At 58.8% G+C, this 21908-nt stretch overlaps 2 protein-coding genes across 4 annotated transcripts; both read right to left on the bottom strand.

Annotated features, from left to right (window-relative positions):
• Window positions 1-121: 121 nt before the first annotated feature.
• DPP7 (dipeptidyl peptidase 7) lies at window positions 122-3918 on the bottom strand. 3 transcript variants are annotated; one of them, XM_068553494.1, is made up of 13 exons: window positions 3787-3918; window positions 3603-3716; window positions 3378-3433; window positions 3131-3294; window positions 2770-2905; window positions 2610-2691; window positions 2348-2514; window positions 2101-2161; window positions 1538-1686; window positions 1254-1410; window positions 1027-1091; window positions 627-697; window positions 122-502 (listed from the first exon to the last, which is right to left on the bottom strand). In XM_068553494.1, the coding sequence occupies exons 1-13, from the start codon at window positions 3866-3868 to the stop codon at window positions 322-324; spliced, it is 1485 nt and encodes a 494-aa protein (XP_068409595.1). In that variant the 5' UTR covers window positions 3869-3918; the 3' UTR covers window positions 122-321. The 3 variants fall into 3 exon arrangements, with proteins under 3 accessions (XP_068409595.1, XP_068409593.1, XP_068409594.1); XM_068553492.1 differs by having other exon boundaries at window positions 3378-3517; window positions 3787-3917; XM_068553493.1 differs by having other exon boundaries at window positions 1538-1656; window positions 3378-3517; window positions 3787-3916.
• A 7230-nt stretch (window positions 3919-11148) lies between these two features.
• On the bottom strand, window positions 11149-21471 carry LOC137770479 (endoplasmic reticulum mannosyl-oligosaccharide 1,2-alpha-mannosidase-like). Its single transcript, XM_068553186.1, is given in 14 exon segments — window positions 11149-11229; window positions 11232-11381; window positions 12126-12257; window positions 12342-12539; window positions 13021-13141; window positions 13896-14288; window positions 15174-15366; window positions 15503-15612; window positions 15895-16049; window positions 17736-17851; window positions 18557-18665; window positions 20849-20965; window positions 21091-21254; window positions 21318-21471. Coding segments are annotated over 14 exon segments (2178 nt in total). The 3' UTR covers window positions 11149-11163.
• Between the last annotated feature and the right edge of the window lie 437 nt (window positions 21472-21908).

Here is a 21908-nt window from a genome sequence, read left to right as displayed (position 1 = left end):
AGGATGAAGAGGACAGCTGAGAAGGGAGGGGGAGACTCACTGGGGTGGCCTCTCGTGGTGGGTGTGGACTGGCCAGCCACAGGCAAGGCCGGCATCCCCCGTCACCCAAGACACAGACGGGAACTGAGGACTGCTTTATTTATCAGCGGAGTTTAGAAGGTGGTGTAAGCATGTTCACTGCGTCCAGGGCCTCAAGACAGGACAGGACATGGGACAGGACACCAGTGTTTGTCCGGCCTCTCCCTCGGGCAAGGACCTGCCCACCCTGGCCGAGCTCCAGGTTCAGGAGGTTGGGCCGGGGCTCCTCCCCCCTGACGCGCCTCAGGCTCCCAGCAAGTCCTCTCTGGTCCTGCTAGGGGTGCACCCCTCAGCCTCTGGGCCCCCGTGCTGTGCCAGCCGCAGCCGTCGCTCATGCCTGGCTGCCTCGACCCACTTGCCGATGAGGGTGGCCTCTAGCCTGCGCGCCTCCACGACAGATGCGGGGTCTTCTGGGTGGGACGCTCTGAGGAGCGGGCGTGGGGGGTACTCAGCAGGGCTGGCAGGCCCCGGGCCTCACACCACCCTAGCCCACGTCCATCCATCGGCCCAGGCCAGGTATTGCACGCCCTCCCCAGGCGGGACTGCACCTGAGGTCCAGGTGATGCGCTGCCCCGTGGATGGTGATGGCGAGGACTGACGTGCTCAGGTTGCTCTGAATCTGGATCATTGAAGGAGCCTCCGTGTCAGGGCTGCAGACTGGGCTCTGGGCCTCAGCCTCACAGCACAACCTGCTGGGAGGCTGCATGTCCCAGCTTGTGGGGTGCAGTTAAAGCAGTAGTTTGAGGTGACTGCACAGACCTGAACCGTCCCATTAGAAATGAAAGGTGAAGATTAATGAGCCAAAAGTCAGGTCGCCGTAAGAAGTCAGGAATAGAACCAACAAAGGGAGAGGAGGGAACAATGAAGATTGGAACAAAAATCAAGGAGGTACAGAGCCAAGAGCGCTGGGACCCACACAGGGGCAGAGACTTCCTGGCCGTGACTCACCCCTCCCCCTGCCCAGGGGTCCAGGTCACCGTTGGAGAAGATGATGTTGCTGGCAGCTGTGAGGTCTGAAAAGGACAGAGCAAGCAGTGGTGGGGACGGGGTGGGGCCCCCCAAATTTGTGACCCAGGGGCTGGGTCAAACTCCAGCTATATCCAGGGAGTGTGGGAAACAGAGGCAGCTCAGCGCAGGGGGAAGGATGCCGCCCCCACCCCTGCCTTGAGCCTCACCGCCTCCCCCAAAGCTGGTCTGCAGCCAGTCCTGCCGGGGCCACACGCCCCACGTGTCCAGGCAGTACTGCTGGCGCAGGGCTTCAGTGAAGGGCAGGTCAGGGAAGATGTCCGACACGTTGTTGCTAGAAAACGTCAGGTTGATCTCAGTGCAGGCCTGCGGGACACCCGCACCACCATCAGGCCAGGGGGCCAGGACACCACGTGTAGCACCCCCTACCTGGCAGTCCCAGGCCCCCAACTCCCCCATACCTGGCAGTCCCAGGCCCCCAACTCCCCCATACCTGGTAGTCCCAGGCCTTGGCATCAGGGCCCAAGCCGCAGCCTGTGGGGTCAGCACAGATCTGGTACTGCAGGTAGATGTCATAGCAGGGCTCCGTGCCCGAGGAGTTGTACACCAGGCCTGAGGGAGAGGGGTGCTGGGGCTGGGTGCCTGGACACCCACCCTGCCACCTTAGACGGGTCCAGCAGGTTTCAGGAGTTCTGGGGTGCTATGAGCCCAGTGAGGAGTGGAGTGGCTGGGGTCTGTACTGTCAGCTCCTATCCTGGCTGCTGAGGGCAGCTGGCCAGCCCACCTTGCTGTTCCCCCTCCCAGCAGGGTGGGCTGAGGTGGGGTGTGCTGCCCTTTGCACTGGGGACCTCCCAGATGGCCCTTGGGTCCGCGCTCTCCAGGCTGGGCCACAATGGGGATGACCACCTCCTGCCCCAGGGGCCAAGTGGAGGCTTCTGTGCTCCCCGCCCCCATACGGCCCTTACTGCTGCCCGCCCGCTCCTCAGCCCACCTGCTCCCATGCCAACACTGGGCCCCTCACGCTCGACACCAGCCCAGGCAGGTGGGCAGACGCACCGGCCAACGATCGGAGCCCCTTGATCCTCTGGCTCTCACTCAGCAGCCGGTCGCAGCCAACCTGTGGGTGCCAGCAGAGCCCCTCAGCCGGCCACCCCCCTCGAGACCTTCCCTAGTCCCAGGTCCCAGAGTGGGTGCAAGGTCCTGGGGCTGGCCAGCTCTGACCACCCCAGGGCAGCCGGGCCCTTCCCTGTCCACAGGACACTGCCCTCCCCGGGTTCCCGCCAGCCAGGGGTGGGTGCCTCGCCTTGACGGGGTTGGCAGGAAGGTGTCCCACGAAGTCGACAGGGTACGGGTAGTCCATCATGGCCAGCAGGGTGAAGGCATTCCGGGCAAACCCGAAGAGTTGGGTCAGGTCCCCCGGGCCAGAGAGTGGCCAGCAGGTGCCGAACTCCTGGCTGACTGCGTCATAGGCTGCCAGGAGGAGCGGGACAAGGGCCTTTGGAGTCTTCAGGCACACGTGGGGGAGGGGGAATGGGGGGCAGGGAGGCAGGGGGTGGCCTCCTCACCTCCCTGTAGGAACAAGTCCTTGATCTGCCGGAAGGCGTCCCGCACGGCCTGGGCACACTCGGGACTCTGGCCCTCAAAGTCCTGGAGGAAAGAAGGGTGTGGCTGCACCCGCCGCCTGGCCTGCCTGGGGGAGGGTCGGGGGCCGGAGGCTTCACTTACTGCCGAGACGTCCCGGAAGAACTGGTAGGGGTCACCGAGGCCTGCCACCGCGACGACAGGTGCGCTGGCCGCCAGTGCCCCCGCCACGAGGTGGGGGTACTTTATCCTCATGTAGGCGCTGAGCATCCCGCCATAGCTGGGCAGGGGCGCAGGGTTAGCTGGGTGGCTCCGCAAGCCACCCCTGCAGCACCCCGCCCCCGCCGGCCCCGGTGCGCCTCCGCGACGACACCTGCCTCCTCTCTCCTTTCTCAGAGACCCCACCCCATGCCCCCAAAGGACCCCAAACTTCTAAGACCCAAAGAAATTCTGGCCGGGGCCAGGCTTGCATTTGTTCCGAGAGAGAAAAAAGACAAGGACGCACCTCCCGCCAAAGGCGATGGCGGGGGCGTCCCGGGCCCCAAGTTCCTGCCGAAGCGCCCGGAGCAGCCCCGCGTAGTCGGCCAGGGCCTGCTCCACCGTCAGCAGCTCTGTGTACCCGCGGCACCTGGACCGCTCACCGAACGGGAGAGACTTTCCGTAGTACCGCTGTGGGCAGGCGAACAGGGGGTCACTGACCCCGCGCCCCGGTCTGGCCCCCACTCCCACCCCCAGCCCCAGCCGGTACCCACGTGCTCGGCAAAGACGACCAGGGCCCCCTGCTGCGCCGCCAGCTCCAGGATGAACCCTGAGTTGTTGGCAAAGGACCACACGTCCCCCTCGTTGCCCGTGTAGAAGAATATCGGCCCCTCGCCCCTCTTCCAGAACTTCTCTGTCGGGTGGAGGCGAGGGGGCGGGTGAGGCGTGGGGTGCCCGTCCTCATCCGACAGCAGGAACTGTCCCCAGGGCGACCTCACCTGACAGCAGGAACCGCTGGCGGAAGGTCTTGTTCCCAAACCTCTCGAAGTTGAAATGGTCCAGGAGCTGCTCGAAGTAGGCCTCCTGAAAGTCAGGGTCCGTGGCTCTGTGGGCTGGAGGGCACAGCGTTCAGCGGGGCGGACCTGCGGGTGCCGGGTGGGGGGCCCGCGGGCCGGCACTCACCCCCGGCCTCCAGGCTGCGCAGCTGCAGGGCCAGCAGCAGGGCCAGGGCCCAGGACAGCGCCGGCTGGGGCGGGAAGCTCATGTTCACCTCGCCCGCCGGCTTCGGGTCAGGTGGGCGGGGTCACGTGACCAGCAGGAAGCCCTCACGTGACGGCCTGGGCGGGGCTGTGAGCAGCACCGCCCGCTCCTCCGGCGGCCAGCTTCCGGGTCCTCAAGCTTCCGGCACTCGTGTGTCACCGTGAAGATGGTCGCTATGGGGGCACAGGAAGTGGGCTGAGGGCTCGAGGGCCCGGTGCTGGGGCGGGGGACGTGCCTGCCCAGTCACCCGTCCTCTAGCGGCCACTGCTGAGGGCCGGGCGCCGTGCCACACACGCACCGGGCGGGAAGTGACTGCCCCCCTGCCCAGCCCCCTGCTGGCCACACGGCGTTGTCCTGGTCGGGCTCCCAGCGGGCGGGCCCAGGGGAGGCGCACTCTCAAGGGCAGGGCTGGGGAAGGCCGCCTCCTGAGCAGCTGCTCAGAACGACCCCTGAGAGGGAGGGAGCCTTAGGAGGATGGGGTGGGGGCTCCGTCGAAGAGGGTCGGCCGCCCTGAAAAAAGAACCTGTTCTGTCCGAGCAACAGTGAGGGCCCGTGTGGCTGGGCAGGGGGCGGGCGAGCGGGGGCCTCGGAGTCCCGGCAGGAGATTGGGCAGCTCGTGGGGGTGGAGAAGGCTAGGAGGCCAAGCCTGGGATCTGGGACCCTCTCCCCTCCCGCTCAGGCCAGCCCCCTCACTGGCTCCACGGTACCCAGAGGACGGAAGGGCCACCTCTCCCCGGGTGCCAGTCCAGGGCCTGGTGAGCGGCCAGACAGGCCAAGCTGGGCGGCCCGCTCAGCACAGGTGGGGCCGCGCTGACTACAGTCCTGCTGGGGGCGTGGGCAGTGAGCCAGGCCCAGAGCAGGTGGGGAAGGCGGCCCCGCCCCGGGCAGCAGCGGGAAGGGGAGCCACCCATTCCCACTCCCAAGACTGTCCCCGGCCAGCTCGACCCCCAGGCTCTGCCCACGCCTGGACTGTCTGGTGCTGGGACGGCCCAGGCTGGGCTGGAGTCCTGGGCTCTGGCCACAGCCAGGAAACCAGGAAACCGGGCCACCTGGCCCTTTGGCTTCCCCTCACAGTCCCAGGACTGTCGCTGTGGCAGTCAGCATGGTGACGATGACTGTCCATCACGTGACACCACCCTATGGGTGTAGTCACCCTGAGGTCACCCAGTGCCACACCACAATCGTCCCACAGTCTCTGTCCCCATCCCTATGTCCCTGTGTCCCCATCCCCATGTCCTCGTGTCCCTCATGTCTCCGTGTCCCCATGTCCCCACCTCCCTGTGTCCCCGTCCCCATGTCCCTATCCCTGTGTCCCTGTGTTCCTCACGTTCCCATGTCCCCGTGTTCCTATGTCCCCGTCCTTGTGGCACCATCCCTGTGACTCCATGTCCCCCATGGCCCCGTGTCCCCATCCCTGTGTGCCCACCCCCGTGCCCCCGTCCTTGTGTCCCCATGCCCCCTTTACCCCATCCCTGTGTCCCGGTTTCCCCATCCTCGTGTCTCTGTGTGCCCAGGTTCCCATGTTCCCGTGTCCCTGTTCCTGGGTCCCCATCCCCGCACCTAGGGATGCCTGTCCTGTGTTGAGAGAGCTACACTTGAAGGCGCCCCACGGCCTCTTCAGGGTGGGGGCCAGGACAAGACACAAGGACTCACAGCCCCTTCCCCTGGATGGCAGCCCCTCCCCAGGCTGCTCCCACTTGCATCTCTTCCTCTATCAGCTCAGGGGCCTGATCCCAACACCCCCACCACAGACCCACCACGTTTCCCCCTCCCAACCCTCTAGGCAGCTCCTCCATGCCTGGGGTGGTACTGAAAAGGCCCAGAGAGGTGCATTCTGATTCCCTCTGAGACTGTCCTGCCACACCTGGTGACCCTGAACACTCGGGTATGTCTGGGGGTCCAGGGCCCTTTCCCCAACTGCCCGGGGCCACTGACTTTGGGGACAAAGCTGGGGCCTGATTCCCCCTCCACAGCCCACAGATTTGGGGAGCCAGGCCCAGTCCCTCATCACAACCTACTCTGCCCTTTTCAGACCTCAAAGCTGCCAGGAACCAAGGGTGGGGAGGGGGGATGGATGGGAGGTACCAAAGTAGGTCCCAGGGCTCTCAGCTCTGGCCCATGCAGCACCTGCAGTTATGGCCATATTCGTGTGTGTGTGTGTGTGTGTGTGTGTGTTATACACTTTCAACCACGTTTAAATGCATTGGCTTTTTTCCCCCCCCAAACACAAATATTTTACTTACTTACTTACTTACTTATTTGGCTGTGCTGGGTCTTAGTTGCAGCCTATGGGATCTTTAGTTGCGGCATGCGGGATCTAGTTCTCTGACTAGGGATAGTACCTGGGCCCCCTGCATTGGGAGCGCGGGGTCTTAACCACTGGACCACCAGGGAAAGTCACTAAATGCATTGGCTTTAATGCATCATCATTATTTCTAAAACTAGTTCATTTTCCCAAACAGAAACCATTCACTCATTAAACAACAACTCCCAATTCCCCCTCCCCCAGCCGGGGGTGACCTCTATTGTCTGGTCTCTATGAATTTGCCTATTCTAGATAACCTCATGTAAGTGGAATCATACAGAATTTGTCTTTTTGCGTCTGGCTTATTTCACCGAGCATAACGTCTTCAAGGCTTATCTGTGTCACAGCATGTGTCAGGATTTCCTTCCTTTTTGAAGGTAAGTAATATTTCATTGTATGGATGGACCACATTATGCATATCCATTCATCCATCAGGGGACACCTGGGTTGTTTCCAACTCTTGACTATTGTTTAAAATGCTGCTGTGAACCTGGGTATACAAATATCTCTTCAAGACCTTGCTTTCAATTTTGGGGGGGTATACCCAGAAGTGGGATTGCAGGATCATATGGTAATTCTATGTTTCATTTTTGAGGAACCTCCGTACTGTTTTCCACAGCATCTGCATCGTTTTACATTTCAACCAGCAGTGCACAAAGGTTCCGATTTCTCCACATCCTCGCCAGCACTTGTTTTCTGTTTAATAGTAGCATCCCATGAGTGTGAGTGGTCTCTCATTGAGATTTTGATTTGCATTTTCCTGATTAGTGACATTGAGTATCTTTTCATGTACTTACTGAACATTTATAAATCTTCTTTGGAGAAATGTCTTGAATGGGCAAGGGGTGTCCCCAAGCAGGTCCCAGTGCTCTCAGCTCTGACCCACGCGGCACCTGCAGTTATGCCCACATTCGTGTGTGTGTGTGTGTGTGTGTGTGTGTGTTAAATTACACATAACATATAATGTACCCTTTTGACATTATAAAAGTTGTTTTCATTCTTCATTTTGTTGAGTTTTAGTTTTTTGTTAATTTGGGTTTTTGTTTTTGAGGTTTTGTTGTTTGTTGTTGAGTTTCAAGAGTTTTTGTTTTTGTTGTTGAGTTGTAGAAGTTTTAAAAAGTATATTCTGGTCATTAAACCCTTATCAGATTTGTAGTTTGAAAATATTTTCTCCCATTCTGTGGGTTGCCTTTGTACTCTTGATAGTGTCCTTTGGTGCACAAAAATTTTTACTTTGATGATGTCCAACATGTGTCTTTTGTTGCTTGTGCTTTTGGAGTTTTATCTAAGAATCCATTGTCAAACCCAAGGTTATGAAGATTAACCTGTATGTTTTTTTATAGGGGTTTTGTGGTTTTAGCTCTTATATTTAGGTCATTGATTCATTTTGAGTTAACTTTTTGTATATGGTGTGAGGTAGGGGTCCAACTTCATGTGGAAATCTAATTTTCTCAGAATCATTTGCTGAAGGCAAATTATTTCCCCCATTAAATAGACTTACTACCCTTGCAAAAATCAATTGGCCATAGATATATGAGTTTATTTCTAGAGCCTTACTTGTGTTCCATTGGTCTATATGTCTATCCTTATGACAACACCACACTGTTTTGAAAACTGTGCGTAGGAAGTTTTGAAATTGGGAAATGTGCGTCATCTAACGTTGTTCTTTTCCAAGATTATTTTGGCTATTCAGGGACCCCCTTGCAATTCCATATGAATTTGAGGATTGACATTTTAATTTCTGCAAAAAAAAAAAAAACAGAAAAAAGAAACACTGTTGGAATTTTGATAGGGATTGCATTGAACCTGTACATCACTTTGGGTAGTACTGACATCTTACAATTAAGTCTTCCTTGGACTTTCCTGGTGGTCCAGTGGTCAGGACTCGGTGCTTTCACTGCTGGGGCTGTAGTTCAATCCCTGGTCAGGGAACTAAGATCACATAAGCCGCGTGGTGCAGCCAAAAAAAAAAAAAATCTTTCTACCCATGAACAAAGGACATCTTTCCACTTAATTTAGGTTTTCTTTATGTCAACAATGTTTTATGGTTTTCAGTGTACAATTAAATCACCCCCTTGGTTAAATTTATTTCTAATTATTTTATTATTTTAGATGCTATTTTAAATGGAATTGCTTTCTTAATTTCTTTTTGAATTGTTCTTTGCAGGTGCATAGAAACATAACTGATTTTGTTGATCTAGTACCCTGCAACTTTCCTGAATTTATTATCTCTAGTAGCTTTCTTGTGGATTTTTTTGTGTATATCTTCTAGATATTTCCTTTGCTTACCAGGGAGATTGCACTTAACATCCTAAATTTATAACAGTGTACTTCAGGTGGACAACTTCACTCAATCACATAAACTATGCTTCTAAACAGTTCCATCTGCTTTATGTTGTCATTGCAAATTACATGTTTGTACACTGTGTGCACAATTACATGAATTTGTAATTATTGTTTATGCATTTGTCTTCCAAATCATGTAGTAAATAAAAAGTGGAGTCATAACCGAAAATACAGTAATACTGGTTTTTATACGTGCCCATGGTTTTGCCTTTACCACAGATCTTTATTTCTCCCTATGGCTTTGAGGTACTAATGTCCTTCCATTTAAACCTGAAGGACTGCCTTGAGCATTTCTCGTAGGCCAGGTCTGGTGGCAACAAACTCCCTCAGCTATTGTTTATCTGGGAATGCCTTAAATTCTCCCACATTTTTGAAGGTCAGTTTTGCTGGATATAGAATTCTTGGTTGACAGTTTTTCCCCCATCACTTTATTTTTAAAATTTATTTATTTTATTTACTTTTGGCCACGTTGGGTCTTTGTTGCTGCGCGCGGGCTTTCTCTAGTTGCGGCGAGCGGGAGCTACTCTTCGTTGCGGTCCGCAGGCTTCTCTTGTTGTGGAGCAGGGCTCTAGGCGCACAGGTTTAGGTGCTCCGCGGCATGTGGGATTCTCCCAGAGCAGGGCTTGAACCCGTGTCCCCTGCGCTGGCATGCGGATTCTTAACCACTGCACCACCAGGGAAGTCCCCCCACCACTTTAAATATACCACTGCCTTCTGGTCTCTATGGTTTTCTGATGAGAAAGTATCTGTTAATCTTACTGAAGACTGCTTGTACATAACAAGGCATTTCATGCTATTTTCAGGATTTTCTCTTTGTCGTTCAACAATTTGATTATTAAAGTGTCTTGGTGTGAGTCTCTATGACTTGATCCTTGGAGTTCATTGAACTTCTTGGAGTTGTAGGTTCATATATTTCATCAAATTTGGTAAGTTTTTAACAATAGTTTTTCAAATATTCATTTTGCCCTTCCCTCTCTTCGAGACTACTATAATGCACACGTGGGGCCCACTTAGGATGGGATCCCAGAGGTCCCTTGGTCTCTGTTCACTGTTCTTCATTCTATTCTCTTTCTGCTCGTCACACTAGTTTCAATAATCCTACCCCAACTTCACTTTCTTTCTCTTCCCTGCTCAAACCTGCTATTGAACCCTCTAATGAATTTTTCATTTTAATGTACTTTTCAGTATGAGACTTGGCTTGCTTTTAATAGTTTCTCCTTATTGATATTCTCATTTTGTTCATACATTATTTTTTGGATTTCCTTTACTTCCATGTGCATGTTTTCCTTGAGCTCTTTTAGCATTTTTAAGACAATTCTCTTAAAGTCTTTTTTTAATAATTCTGATGTCTGAAGTTCTTCAGGGATGGTTTCTATCAACTAATTTTGTTCCTTTGAGTGGACCATACTTTCCTGCTTTTAAATTTTTCCTTGTGATTTTGTTGTTGCTGTTGTTGAAAGCTGGCTGTGATGGTTCTGATTCTGTGTGTGTGTGTATGGATGTTTCTGTTGGGGGAATGAGAGCATGGCGCTGCTGACTCTGCCATGCGGCTGACAACCTACTCTCTTCTTTGGCTTCACTGATCTTTTCCATTACACCTAAGTTCTGTATTTCATTAACTTTTGTTCCCATCATCAATTGCTACACCCCTTTGCTGTTAGTTTTTGGGGTAAGCTAAGATGGCAACTACTTATTCCCAAAACAGGATATGTACCTGACATGATACCAGAAAAGTTGCAGGTGTAATAAACTCAAGGACTGAGGACAGCAGGATTGTCCTGGGTGGAAACATGACTATCAGTGGATGGAATGTGGAGGTGGGACCCAGAAAACTGGGGTCTCTCAATCTACACCCAGATGTTTCACAGTAACACAGATCTGCTTACCCACAGGGGAAACCTCACAGTTAGAGCAAACGTGCTTCTATCCCGACTGAAAAGTCCATCAATCAGAGCTGGCCTGGGAGCCGGTGAACTTGCCCGCCCAGCCCCGCCCAGCCCCTGCAAGGGCAAGGGGAGGATCCCTGAGTCCAACGTGTAAACACCACAGCCAGCCAGGGGCCCGGATCCCCAAGAGGTCACGGATGCCCCCTGAGAGCCCAGGTTGGGGCGTGTTCACAGGTTGTGAGGCCCCGAGGCTGAGCTGTACCCAGGCTGTCCCCGCAGCACCTGTCTCTGCTCATCATGGGCTCTGGGGACCCAGTGTGGCCCAGGGTGACCAGAGGGCCCAGGACCCCTAGGAAGCCCTGCACGGCCAGCAGGAGGGCATTTAGGTATCAGGAATGTAGTCACGATTTGATTTTCTCAGGAAGAAGGAAGAGGCTCCCTGGGTGGACGGGACCTCCCTAAATCACAGCGCTGATTTATTCCTACTTGTTCCTAACGGTGCCCCGATGAGAACCAGGCAAGGAGCCCAGAACCAGTGGCAGAGCACCAGAAGCCCAGCGGCCACCCCAAGCAGCTATGAGGCCCCGAAACGTCCTGGCCCAGTTGCCGCTGGCCTCTGTCATCAGCCCGGCCTGGAGCACGTCCAGCCGGCTGGGTGGACACCACACAGCCAAGGTCAGGGCCAGGGTCTTGCCGACAGGCACCCTCGATGACAGGACTCATCAGTCCCCCGGGCAGCACCCACTCGGGAGCCGTCCCGCCCTAGGAGGGGGCCCAGATGGGCAGGGGGTGAGCCTCCGTGTTGAACACATAAGTTAAGGCTTACGTGTTCCCAGGCTGAGCAGGTCTGGGTCATCGGAGAAGAGCAGATACAGGTACTTGAGCGTCTCCCTCAGAAAGAAGCTCTCCATCTTGTTCCTGGGCTGGGGATTGCGGGGGTCCTGGACGTTGCTGATGGAAGAATAGCCGCCAGAGGGGACCTGCACGAGAGCCGAGGCCACAGCATCACGATGCAGGCTCAGCCCTTTCAAGGGCTGCAGGCTAGAGGCACCCTCCCGAGACCCTGCCCCACCGCAGCACACACGGCCCCCCAGGGCAGGGTCTGGGGCGGTGAGGACCCCAAGGCCCACAAGAGGACTGGCCCCCTGGTTCCTCCAGGGACCCCCTGGGCGATGCCAGCAGCCTGCAAGTGACCAGCTGGAAAGTGCAACCTCCAGAACCTGTACAGGTCTTGCAAAAGCCCTGAGGTCACCCGAGGGGTGTACAACCCAGCACCTCACGTGCCACAGGGCAAAGATCAAGTCTCCGCTCTGCTGGGGTGGGCAGTGGGCCCTGGGCAGGGCGGGACCTTCTCTGAGCCATGGCCCCGGCTGTACGATGGGCGGCTGGGCCTGAGCACAGCGAGGGTGGTGGTGGTCACGGCACCCGTCCTGGGGAGCAGCGGCCCAGAAGTCACCTCTGGGTGGGAAAGTGCTGCCCAGGCCACACAGACAACAGGAGGGACACGCTCTGTGCACCTCGGGCCACTGCAGGGACCCTCCCCACACAGGCTGGCCCCCCGAGAGAGGAAGGAGGGATGCCCTGGCCCCCTGGTCATATACACCTCGAGGGCAGTGCTGGGCAGCTGGGCCCTCGCGGCCAGGGTGGGGCCTCCCCCATCCAGCCACTTGGCAGGTGACAGTGAGGAGCTGGGGACGAGGACCAGGCGGCGGGCGGGCCCTCACCCTCGTGTACGTGTTGAAGCTTCGCAGGAGCTCCCAGCCCCAGTCCTGGTACTTGCGGTCGCCCGTGAGGCGGTACAGATAGAACAAGCTCTCCACCGTCTCGGGCCGCAGCAGGTTGTGTCTGTCGGCCGCCTGGGGAGGAACGCGGGCTCAGGATTAGCCTTGCCACGCCCCTGCCCTGGCGCCGCCGGGCCCCAAGGCCCCAGCATGGCTCACCTTGACCTGCACGTCCTTACGGGACTTCTGGGGGTGCAGGTTGAAGTGCACGATCTCGGGGCTCAGCCCCGTCTCCATCTGACGGTTCATCTGGTAGCAGGTGTCCATGAGCGCCCGGGCCAGCTCCATGTGGTCGGCAGGCAGGCCGTGGTGGGCGCCCAGAGCTAGCGTCCCTGGCAGGAAGCACACCAGGTGGTCCTGGAATCAGAGGGTCACCTCACCACCGTGGACCTGCGGCCTCACGGGTTCCACACGGGTCCAGCGTTATCAGGCCTCCCATGTTCCCAGGAGCCAACAGGCCTGAGTGCCGGCAGGGCTCCAACAGGGGACTGAACTGCAGGCCACACACCGGGGGCCCCACGCGCTCAGGGCAGAAGCTGCTAGAAGGACCGCCACCTCCCGGGGAGCACATGCTGACCCGGGTCTCCCTCACCTCCTGCCCCAGAGGGCCGAAGGAGCACCAGCTGCAGGAGGACAGGGGGAGGGGGAGCTGGGGGCGGGGCTCCCCCGAGCATGGAAGGCGGGGCTCCCCGAGCATGGAAGGCGGGGCTTGGAGCACGGGACGGGCCCCGGCACCACACAGACCTCAGCTCCCCCTGTCACGAGCCATCAGATGTCAAGGACAAAGGGTGGAGCCCCTAGACCCTGCTAGGCCGCGTCAGACCACGCTCGTGCTCACCATCTTGGCGCTGAAGCGGCCGTGCGCGAGTTCCCCCACGAAGGTCAGCTTGCCGGGTTCAGATCTGTGCAGCAGGTGCTTTTTGATTCCCTCCACGGCTTCGAGGTAGTCTTCCAGCAGCCTGTGCAGACCAGCGGGGCCCGTGTGCTCGGGCCAGGCGGGCGCACAGCCCCCGTGTTCCGGGAAAGGGCACGACCCTGAGCTCCCGTCCCCATTCTCGCGGCTGCCCTGTCTGGGGTGGCGCCCCGCCAGTCTCCGCGTGGAGGCCCGTGCCAGCCCCGTGGGCTTCTGCCCCCGCCCCTCACCAGGGCCCGTGCCTCCCCACCAGCCCCAAGGGGCCACCAGAGACCAGTCTCTGCCGAGCCCCTGGCCCCGACGCGCCCACCCCGGTTCTCTGAACCAGCCCGCAGGCTCCCCAGTTGGTGACACCCTCGTCTCACCCGTGGGTGATGGCCTGGAGCTGCCCCTGCCCCTGATTCTGGGTCACTGTCACCCCTGGCCTGAGACTTGAGGCGATCCCAGCACCCTCATGAGGGTTCATCTCTATTTTCTAAGCTGGACGAGGAGCTAGCGCCGCTCCCCAGGAAAGCGTGCGTTTTCAGGGTCAGGGCACTGAGCTCGAGGAGGCCCAGGCGGCCCTGGCCGCCTGCCGCGGGAGCGGACGGGCAGAGGGGCGGCCACAGGCCCGAGGAAGACCCCGGCTGCCCGGCACTGGCGAGCCGTGGACCCCGGCGGCCGGCCGGGCCCTGGCTCGGCACACAGGCTGTGAGGAGACACCCGCCCCGCGGAGGGGCCCGGCCCCGGCTGGCGCGGCTGCCGGTTCCCCCCACCCCGAGAGCTGGGGCCCGCCCCGAGGGCAGAGAAACGGGCCTCACTGTGTCTCCTTCTTCCCCCCCTGGATCCACTGCTTCAGCAGGTACTCGTAGTAGCTGTCGGCCCTGGCGCCCAGGGTGAACACGCCCAGGTGGGTGAAGAGCCCGCTGTTGGTGTTGATGAACACGGGCACCAGCCCGTCCTTCTTCCCGCGCAGGCAGTGCACGTGCCTGGTCACCTCCTCCACGGCCTCCTGGGGCAGAGGAGGGCAGGGCAGTGAGCAGGGCGGGCTGCACAGAGGCCTGTGCTCCTTGGACGCTGCCGCCCCGACGGGCGTGACCACAGGGCTGAACCCGCCCTCGCCACGGTTCTCAGCCCCCTCCTGGGGACAGTGTCTGAAGGCCACAGCTGTGGCCCTGGACCACCTGCCCAGGATGGCTGTGTGCTCCCGCTTCCTGCAGGGGAGCCAGGCACGTCTGCTTCCGAGCCCGCGGTTGCTGCTGATGGTAACAGCTGCCCCCAGGTCCTCAGCCACCTAGAGAAACTCCTATACACTCCTCACGACCCAACCATCCTGGGCTCCCCTGAGCTCACCTGTCTGGCCCGGGCGGCACATGTGTCTGTGTCCCCACAGCTCGGTGCACATTTTCTCAAAGCCCTCAGGACCCAACACACACACTCGTGTCAATTCATACACTTCCTTGGGGTGAGCTGCTTGATTCCTCTTTGGTCTCTTGCAACTGCCAAGACACGGCAACATGGGTGCCTGGCAAGTGACTCTTACGAGCCAGGGGCTCATTTCAGGCAGAAGTGCAGAACCGCCCTCATGTGTGCGGGAACCTCACATGAATGGTGCGTGTCCCCTTCCATCGCTGACGCGCGCTCGCTGTCCTAGGGCGGCGCCTCAGAGGCCGCAGCTCAGCACAGGGACTGGAATTCAACAGAATGCAGCCCACGCCCCACCTGCTCAGTTGCCCTCTGTTCTCCCTGCTCAGATGGCAGCGTCCCCAGAACATTCAAGGGAGGCACTTGGGCACCAAAGAAGGCTTTGGTGAACAGAATTCACAACCAGAGGCGGCTTCCCGCCACACGCGGGGGGACCACGCTCACACACGGGGCTACCGCGCAGGGGAACACGTGTGCCCACGGCTTCACCACACGTCCCGTCAGTGTCGACACCCACGGCTCTGCCGTCCATTTCTAACCCCACACGGCCGCCCCGTGTCCCCACTCCGGGCTCTCCTGTCCTCCCTGGGGGCTCCAGCACTGAGAGCAGAGGGTCCCGGCGGCGACCCAGACTCAGTTCTCCTGTCCGTGGAATGGAAACAGGACAGACTGACCCCTCAAGGGGCGACATGAGGACCGCAGCCCCCAGGCCCCTGGCTGCCCGGACACAGGCGGGAAACGTGCCTCCCGCACACACGTTCCTGTGCGGCTGCAGCGCCGGACACGGGACGACAGCCGCCAAGGAGCCCCACGTCGTCACCAGAGCTCCAAGGGGTGCCTGACCCCGAGACCCGCGCGTCCCTGCACCTGGGTGTCCAAGGCTGAGCAGCGCTCGGAGGGACGGCAGGAGCCCCCCGCCGCCCCGCCGCTCCTGTGCGTGTCCACACGCCCCCTCCCTCAGAGTGCCCGGGGCAGGCCAGAGAGGGCGCAGGCGGGACCTCACCTGGACTGTTCCTCGTCCTGAGGGCCTGCGGGGAAGGCCTGGCGGGGGCCTCTGCCTTTCTCAGAGGCAGCTGGGTGCCCTGCTCTGGTTCGGGCCCTGTGCCCCTCCGGCTGGAGAGGGAGGAGGGAGAGCGCTCAGACCCCGGGCAGAGGTGCTGACGCCCGAGGTCGAGGTCGAGGTCACAGCCTAGCTGGGCTCAGACTCGGCCTCCACGCGGGGGGCCCTGCCCCGCCCTCCCACCCCCCACGGGGCACACGCTGTCTGCGAGGAACAGGAACGAGAAGGCCATTACGCGTCAGGCTGGTTCTCTTTGTTGTTCAGGGAAAGAAACACCACAGAGACCCCGACGGCCTCTGCGCCCCCATTCAGCCCGTCTCTGCTGCTGCCGGTACCTGACGCGGCTTCCCTGCGCGTCGTCTTCCCGGGGAGCCTGGCCCACCGCCTCTGCCCTCCTCTGGGCCTCTTCCTGCCTCCTGTCCTTGGCGTCTCCATCGGGGGCTCTAATCTGCAGGTTGGGGGGTCCCCGTCGGAAATGCCTTGGAGGCTTCTGGGCAGAGACAAGAAGAGACAAGAGTCACTCGTGAAATGATTCCATCGTCCATCTGGGACGCTGCCCCCCATCTGACGCGGCCCCGCACAGGGAGCGCTGTGGACTCGCGGAGCGGCTGCAATTCCCACAGGAAATTATTTTCATTTTTCCTACGACAGGCAGCTCCGGGAGGAGCCCCTTCCTCGCCAGCTCCTGGCCCTGACCACCCGGATGGAGGCTCTGCCAACGGGCGAGTGTCACCCTGGACAGCGGGTTAAGCCCCTGGCAGGGACGTTTCCGGCTGTCAGACCCTAAGGGTAGCAGGGCCGGCAGGGTGAGAGCCAGCACGGCCCCACGGACGGAGCCGCAGACGGCACTGTCGCAGGCCCGCGCCCGGACTCCCCAGCTCCCTCCTCGGAAGGGTGTGGCAGAGGTGGCCGGTCAGTGACAGAGCGCTGCGGGGAGGGCGGCGCCCCTCCTGGCTCCCAGCCAGCCCTCAACAGTGCGCGTGGCTGGCAACTCCTCCAGGACGTGAGGACGCTGACTTGTGAATGGAAAAGTCTCTGCTTTTCAGCATCCGTGGAAACCTTGCTGGAGGATCCCGGAAGACATTCTCCTTCCAAGGATTCAAACCCCACCAAGCTGGGCCCCCCGGGTCAAGAGCGCAGGTCTGGCCGAAACAAAGCTGCATCGCTCAAACAGGTCCTGGGGACGAGTGCTGGCGTCTGAGCGGAAGAGAAGGTCCGAGCGGCCTTCAGGTGCACAGCGGCCCCAGGACTTGTGCCAGAGGAGACACGGGTGTTCAGCCCCTCACCTCCAGCCCCTCCTAGACACCAGAGACGGGGTCGTGGACGCTGAGGTGTGGGAAGGTGTCTCTCAGTGGGGAATGTGCCGCGTTCTGCTCTCACAGGACTCTGAAGGTCAACAGGCAAAAGAGCAGCCACAGAAGTGGAAGAAAGGATGCTCACGGCTCCAAAGGGAGAAATTCCCTCTTTCACCCACAGACCCTCCAGTAAGACATGGGGAGAACGGCCGCCTGTCTCTCCCCGGGGCAGCCCTGCAGGGGTGTGAGGCCGGCACCTGTCCCAGGATCCTCTCCCTGGGGGGCCCTCGGCGCATATGGACGGACACCCCAACCCGCAGTGGAGGGTGTCCCCAGGTGCAGAGCACCCCGGGTTCTCCAAGGCCGTGCCCCCTGGAGCCACCGCCCTTTGCAGGGGACTTTCCCTGGCTCTCTGGCTGCCCAGACTGCCCTCTAGTCTCCACGTCCTCCCCCCGTCCCCGGAAGCGCCCCAGGACGAGGCCTCGCCCCTCCCTCCCCCTCTCTGCGTACTCCCAACCCTCTCCCCCAGGCCCCGACTGACGCTCGGGCCCCCAGCAACTCGGTCTGGGCAGGTCCAGAGCGGAGCGCCCGCCTGAGCGTCCCCCGTCAGTACCTCCCACAGAAAAGGGATGGGTCTCGTTCACACCTACCAAGGATCCGGCACAGCAGATGCGCAAAGAAGATGAAGGACAGAATGGCCCTCCTCCTTTCCCCCGTCTCCTTCATCCAACCAGCCCAGAGTAAGGAGTGTGAGGTTAGAACCTCAAACAAATGGGAAGAAACAGGACCCTTCCCAGTCTGTCTGAAACAGCACGTACTGTTCCGAAGTGCTTCTGGCACGGGCCCGGGTTACAACTCCACGGAGAGTTTATTCCAAGTACCTGAGGGGACGCCCCCGCGAAGGTTTCCGGGTTCTCAGCTGCTCTCCGAGGAGCTGGCAAGACGGGTGGATTTGCGGGTCTCATCTTCGGCCCTTCTGCCGACCTGCTGCCCACGGCTAAACCAGAGAATCTACTTTATCTCAAATTCGCCACAAGGCCTGGAGGACATTCAACGTGCACTCGAGACAGCATGCACACAGCTTTGACTCCGTGTAAAAGGACGCGGTGGGACCTCCGAAGAGGGCAGTTCAAGCAGTTCCAGAACGGCCACAGGGAATCACACCTTTTCCAAAGCACCTGGCAGTTTCTGCCCTTATCCCCACCCACATGCCCGTTACTCTGCCTTTATGTTTTCCGTTTCGGGAAGGGCACAAGGTGGCACACGGGCCATTTACTGGAGCAAACCTACAGCGGCTCTTTAGCTTTCCTCCTCAAAGAAGCCATCCTAGAGCAATTCAGAAGGGACCCTGCACCTCCTCACTGGCACCCTGCCCGGCCCTGCCCAGCCCCCGGTAGCGCGTGCTAGGAAATTCACGCAACGCGTTCAGACTCAGCATTCAGCCTCAGGACCTGAATCTCACTGTGAGACAGAGAGGGTGAGATGCCGGTCCTCACAGCAGACATTTGGGAAACAGTCACACAACCTCAAATCAACAGCCACCTCCCAGCCGGGGCGTGGGAACACTCTAGGCTTCTCTGTATTTCCACTTCCTGCCAATGTGTTGACGTCTACGCCTCCTGCAGCTGCGAGATCGCGCTGCTGCCGCTTAGCCCGCCCTCAGGGACCCCCACGGATCACTGCGGAATCGTGGAGCTGGTACCTTTCCACTCGTCGGCCACACTGATGTAGGACAGGAGGCCGCAGAGCATCAGGAACGCCAGCAGGAAGAGGACCACGTTCCGCTGTAACCTCGACAGCTGCTTCCATTTCTGAGACAGACAGACAGACAGGGACACTGTTTACTGAAAAGAGCACAGCTGGAAATCTCTCCCACCGTGACACACTCCGTGGGGACGACGAGGAATTCCGGAGGCCCAGCCTGGGATCTGCTGCTTTTGAACTGGAGGAAGTTGCCTCTCGGCAGGGGCCGCAGGCTGGGATGATACCGCTGCAGACGACACACCGCACGGGCCCGCGATCGAGGAGAATGCAAACCCACGCGGAGACCGTTTCTGGCTCACACGTGGGCAGCGGGGAAAGACCGGCAGCCCGCGTGTGCTGGCTCAGGCTCCGCCGGCCTCGCCTCGGCCCTGCAGCCCGGGACCCCGGGAGCCGCGGGGCCAGCTGCGCTCATGCCTTCCGCCCCTCCATATGTACAAGTTCCTTGGGTGGCATTAAAGAACTCCTGAAAAAAAAAAATGTCCAACTGAGAATTTCCTGGCAGTCCAGTGGTTAGGACTCCACGCTTCCAGTGCAGGGGGCATAGGTTCGATCCCTGGTCGGGGAAGTAAGATCCTGCATGCTGCCTGGTTCGGCCAAAAAAAAAAAAAAAAAAAAAGACCTCCTGAAAGGCAGGTTCACAACAAACTGAAGAGGACAAACTGACTGTGGTAGTTGCCCTGGGATACTCCTGACCCACCAGGCCTTGTACTATGACCACAGTGACTGCAGCAGGCACATTTAGAATTTTTTCTTTTTTTTAAATTTATTTCATTTATTTATTTTTGGCTGCGTTGGGTGTTCGTTGCTGCGCGCGGTCTTTCTCTAGTTGCGGCGAGTGGGGGTTACTCTTCGTTGCGGTGCGCGGGCTTCTCATTGCGGTGGCTTCTCTTGTTGCGGAGCACAGGCTCTAGGCGCGCAGATTTCAGTAGTTGTGGCATGCGGGCTTCAGTAGTTGTGGCTCGCGGGCTCTAGAGCACAGACTCAGTAGTTGTGGCGCACGGTCTTAGTTGCTTCGCGGCATGTGGGATCTTCCCGGACCAGGGCTCAAACCCGTGTCCCCTGCACTGGCAGGCAGATTCTTAACCACTGAGCCACCAGGGAAGCCCCCAGCAGGCACATTTATTGAAGTGAGGTCAAGTTCAATGTTCACAACTTAAGTTCGGCATCAGTGATGTGAAAGAAACTTAAGAACAAGAAGGGACCTGTTGCAGGGTCTGTCTGGGGAAAAGGCATAAGAGTTTTGTTTTTCCTTAATTTTTATGAGACCATGAGAGTCAGAAATTACAGAATGAAGGTAAGGAAGATCATATTAATTGTTTTGGGTTTTTGTTCCCCTCCTTTGGTCTCCTATCAGTAGCTGGACAAAAACCTCCTGATTCTAGGCAGAAGTAAAAGAAAAGCAGCATTTGGGACATACACCCGAATCAGAGGAAGAAGTCCTTATAAAGTTTTAAATGGTGACGGGGGCAAAGTTTATCCAAAGGAAATGGGTTTGAGAAGAAACCTTCTGAATGTCTTAGCTCAAGAGGCCAGCTTGAGGAAGGACAGACGACTGAAGACATGAGAAAGCAGACAGGCAGACAAAGCATTACGTAGCTGATGTCAGTGGCCAGAAAAAAAAATTCCACCTAATGAAAATACAAATCTAATCAGATAACCAAAACCCCACTGGGGGAGTTATTCCTAGAAACCCACACACACACTCAATGCTGAGGATGTCAATGAAATACCAGAGTTCAGTTCAGCGTGAACTTACTTCCCATTCAAGGGCAGGTGGCCCCTCGGACAGACAGAGGCACAGCGGGTCTCGGATGGGCCCACCGTTACCGAGCCCAGGGTCCCAGTCCAAGGTCCTTGTGCCAAACACAGACAACTGTGGTTAACAAGGTGGGGTCATTACTCCAGGCACCGTGGGGACTTGGCGGGGGGGGGGCTCGGGAGGAGGATGCCAAGAAGAAACCGTTAGGGGAGCGGAGCTCTGGTCGGGGGTCTGGGGAGGGTCTTGCTCTAGACCGGACGCCGGCGGAGGGTGGCGGCGAGCCTGACTGGGGTCCTGCGCGGTGCCAGAGCGGCCTCTGCGCTCAGCGGGAGTGGGAGCGCCTCGCCTCGTCTCCTCTCGGTCTCAGATGCCCGTGTCCGAGGCTGGGTCCCGGGCGTCCCGTCCCGGGGAGGCTGTCGCGGCCCGGCTGTCACACGCCAAGACTCGGGCCCGGCGCCGCCGGACGCTCACCCGCCAGCACCAGCATTGCCGCCAGCCGCCGCCGTCCGGGCTCCGGCCCGGGCTCAGAGTCAGCGCCAAGGCGCCCCCAGGCGGGGCGGGCCGCGGACACGTGAATGCGAGCGGGCGCTGGCGGCGTCAGGAGGCCGGGCTCCCGCAGATGCAGAGCGCTCGGCGGGCCTGACGCCCCCACGCGTCTATCGCGCAGCAGTCAACGACCAACCTTCGCGGGCGCAGCGCGCGTGCGCAGAAACGGGACCTGCGGCGCCTGGCGGCGGCGCCCTTCTGCGCATGCGCCGGCCGTTTCCTAGCTGGGCGGTGGCCAAGGCAACAGGAGGGGCTGGCTTCCGGTCGAGCAGGTCTCGCTGGGATCCGCGGCTTTGCGTCCAGTTGCGCCCCGGTCCGGCTCCCCCAGGGCCTGTGAGCGGTGGGGGTCGGCCACGCCTTCTCGGTTGGCTCTAACCCTGAGCAGGTGTCCCACCGCTCCGCCACGTCGGCGGGGAGCTCCTGTGCCCTGAACCCCAGGTCTCGACCCGGGGGCCTGGAGGGGCTGGGGCCTGGGGGGCCGGGCTCAGCGAGGACGGAGGGCCCGCCGTAGGGTCAGCGGCAGGCGGGCTCTTGGGGTCTTCATCCATTGGACCTGTGAAAAGTAATAAAGGGAACCCTCACTAAACTGCAGTCAGGAGGCCAGAAGGGGGAGCTCTCACACCCTACCGCGCAGCCTTAATTGCAGACCCAACAGGAAGGTTACTACTTACTACCCAGTAGGAGGAAGGAAGATTTTGCCCCCAGCAACAGCCCAGCCAATGAGAGACCATCACAGTGCAGCCAATGAAAAGCCACCACACTTCCAACTCCCAGTTTCTTCCAATGGATTCTTTGTTTAGAACAGCCCCTCGCAACTCCCACTTCTCCTCTATAAAAGAGTCTCCTCTCCTTTGTTCTCTGCACGTGCTTGTGCTTCAGCTTAGATTGCTTGTTCTGTTTCCCAATTCTTTACTGTTCCTGAATAAACCCATGTTGCTGGTAAAATAATTGGCTGTTATCTTGCTCCAGGTCAACAGTCAATTAT

This window comes from Eschrichtius robustus, chromosome 10 (genome assembly GCF_028021215.1).
Source record: "Eschrichtius robustus isolate mEscRob2 chromosome 10, mEscRob2.pri, whole genome shotgun sequence".
NCBI classification, from domain to species: Eukaryota; Metazoa; Chordata; class Mammalia; order Artiodactyla; family Eschrichtiidae; genus Eschrichtius; species Eschrichtius robustus.
This window is presented reverse-complemented; position numbering and strand designations above follow the sequence as displayed.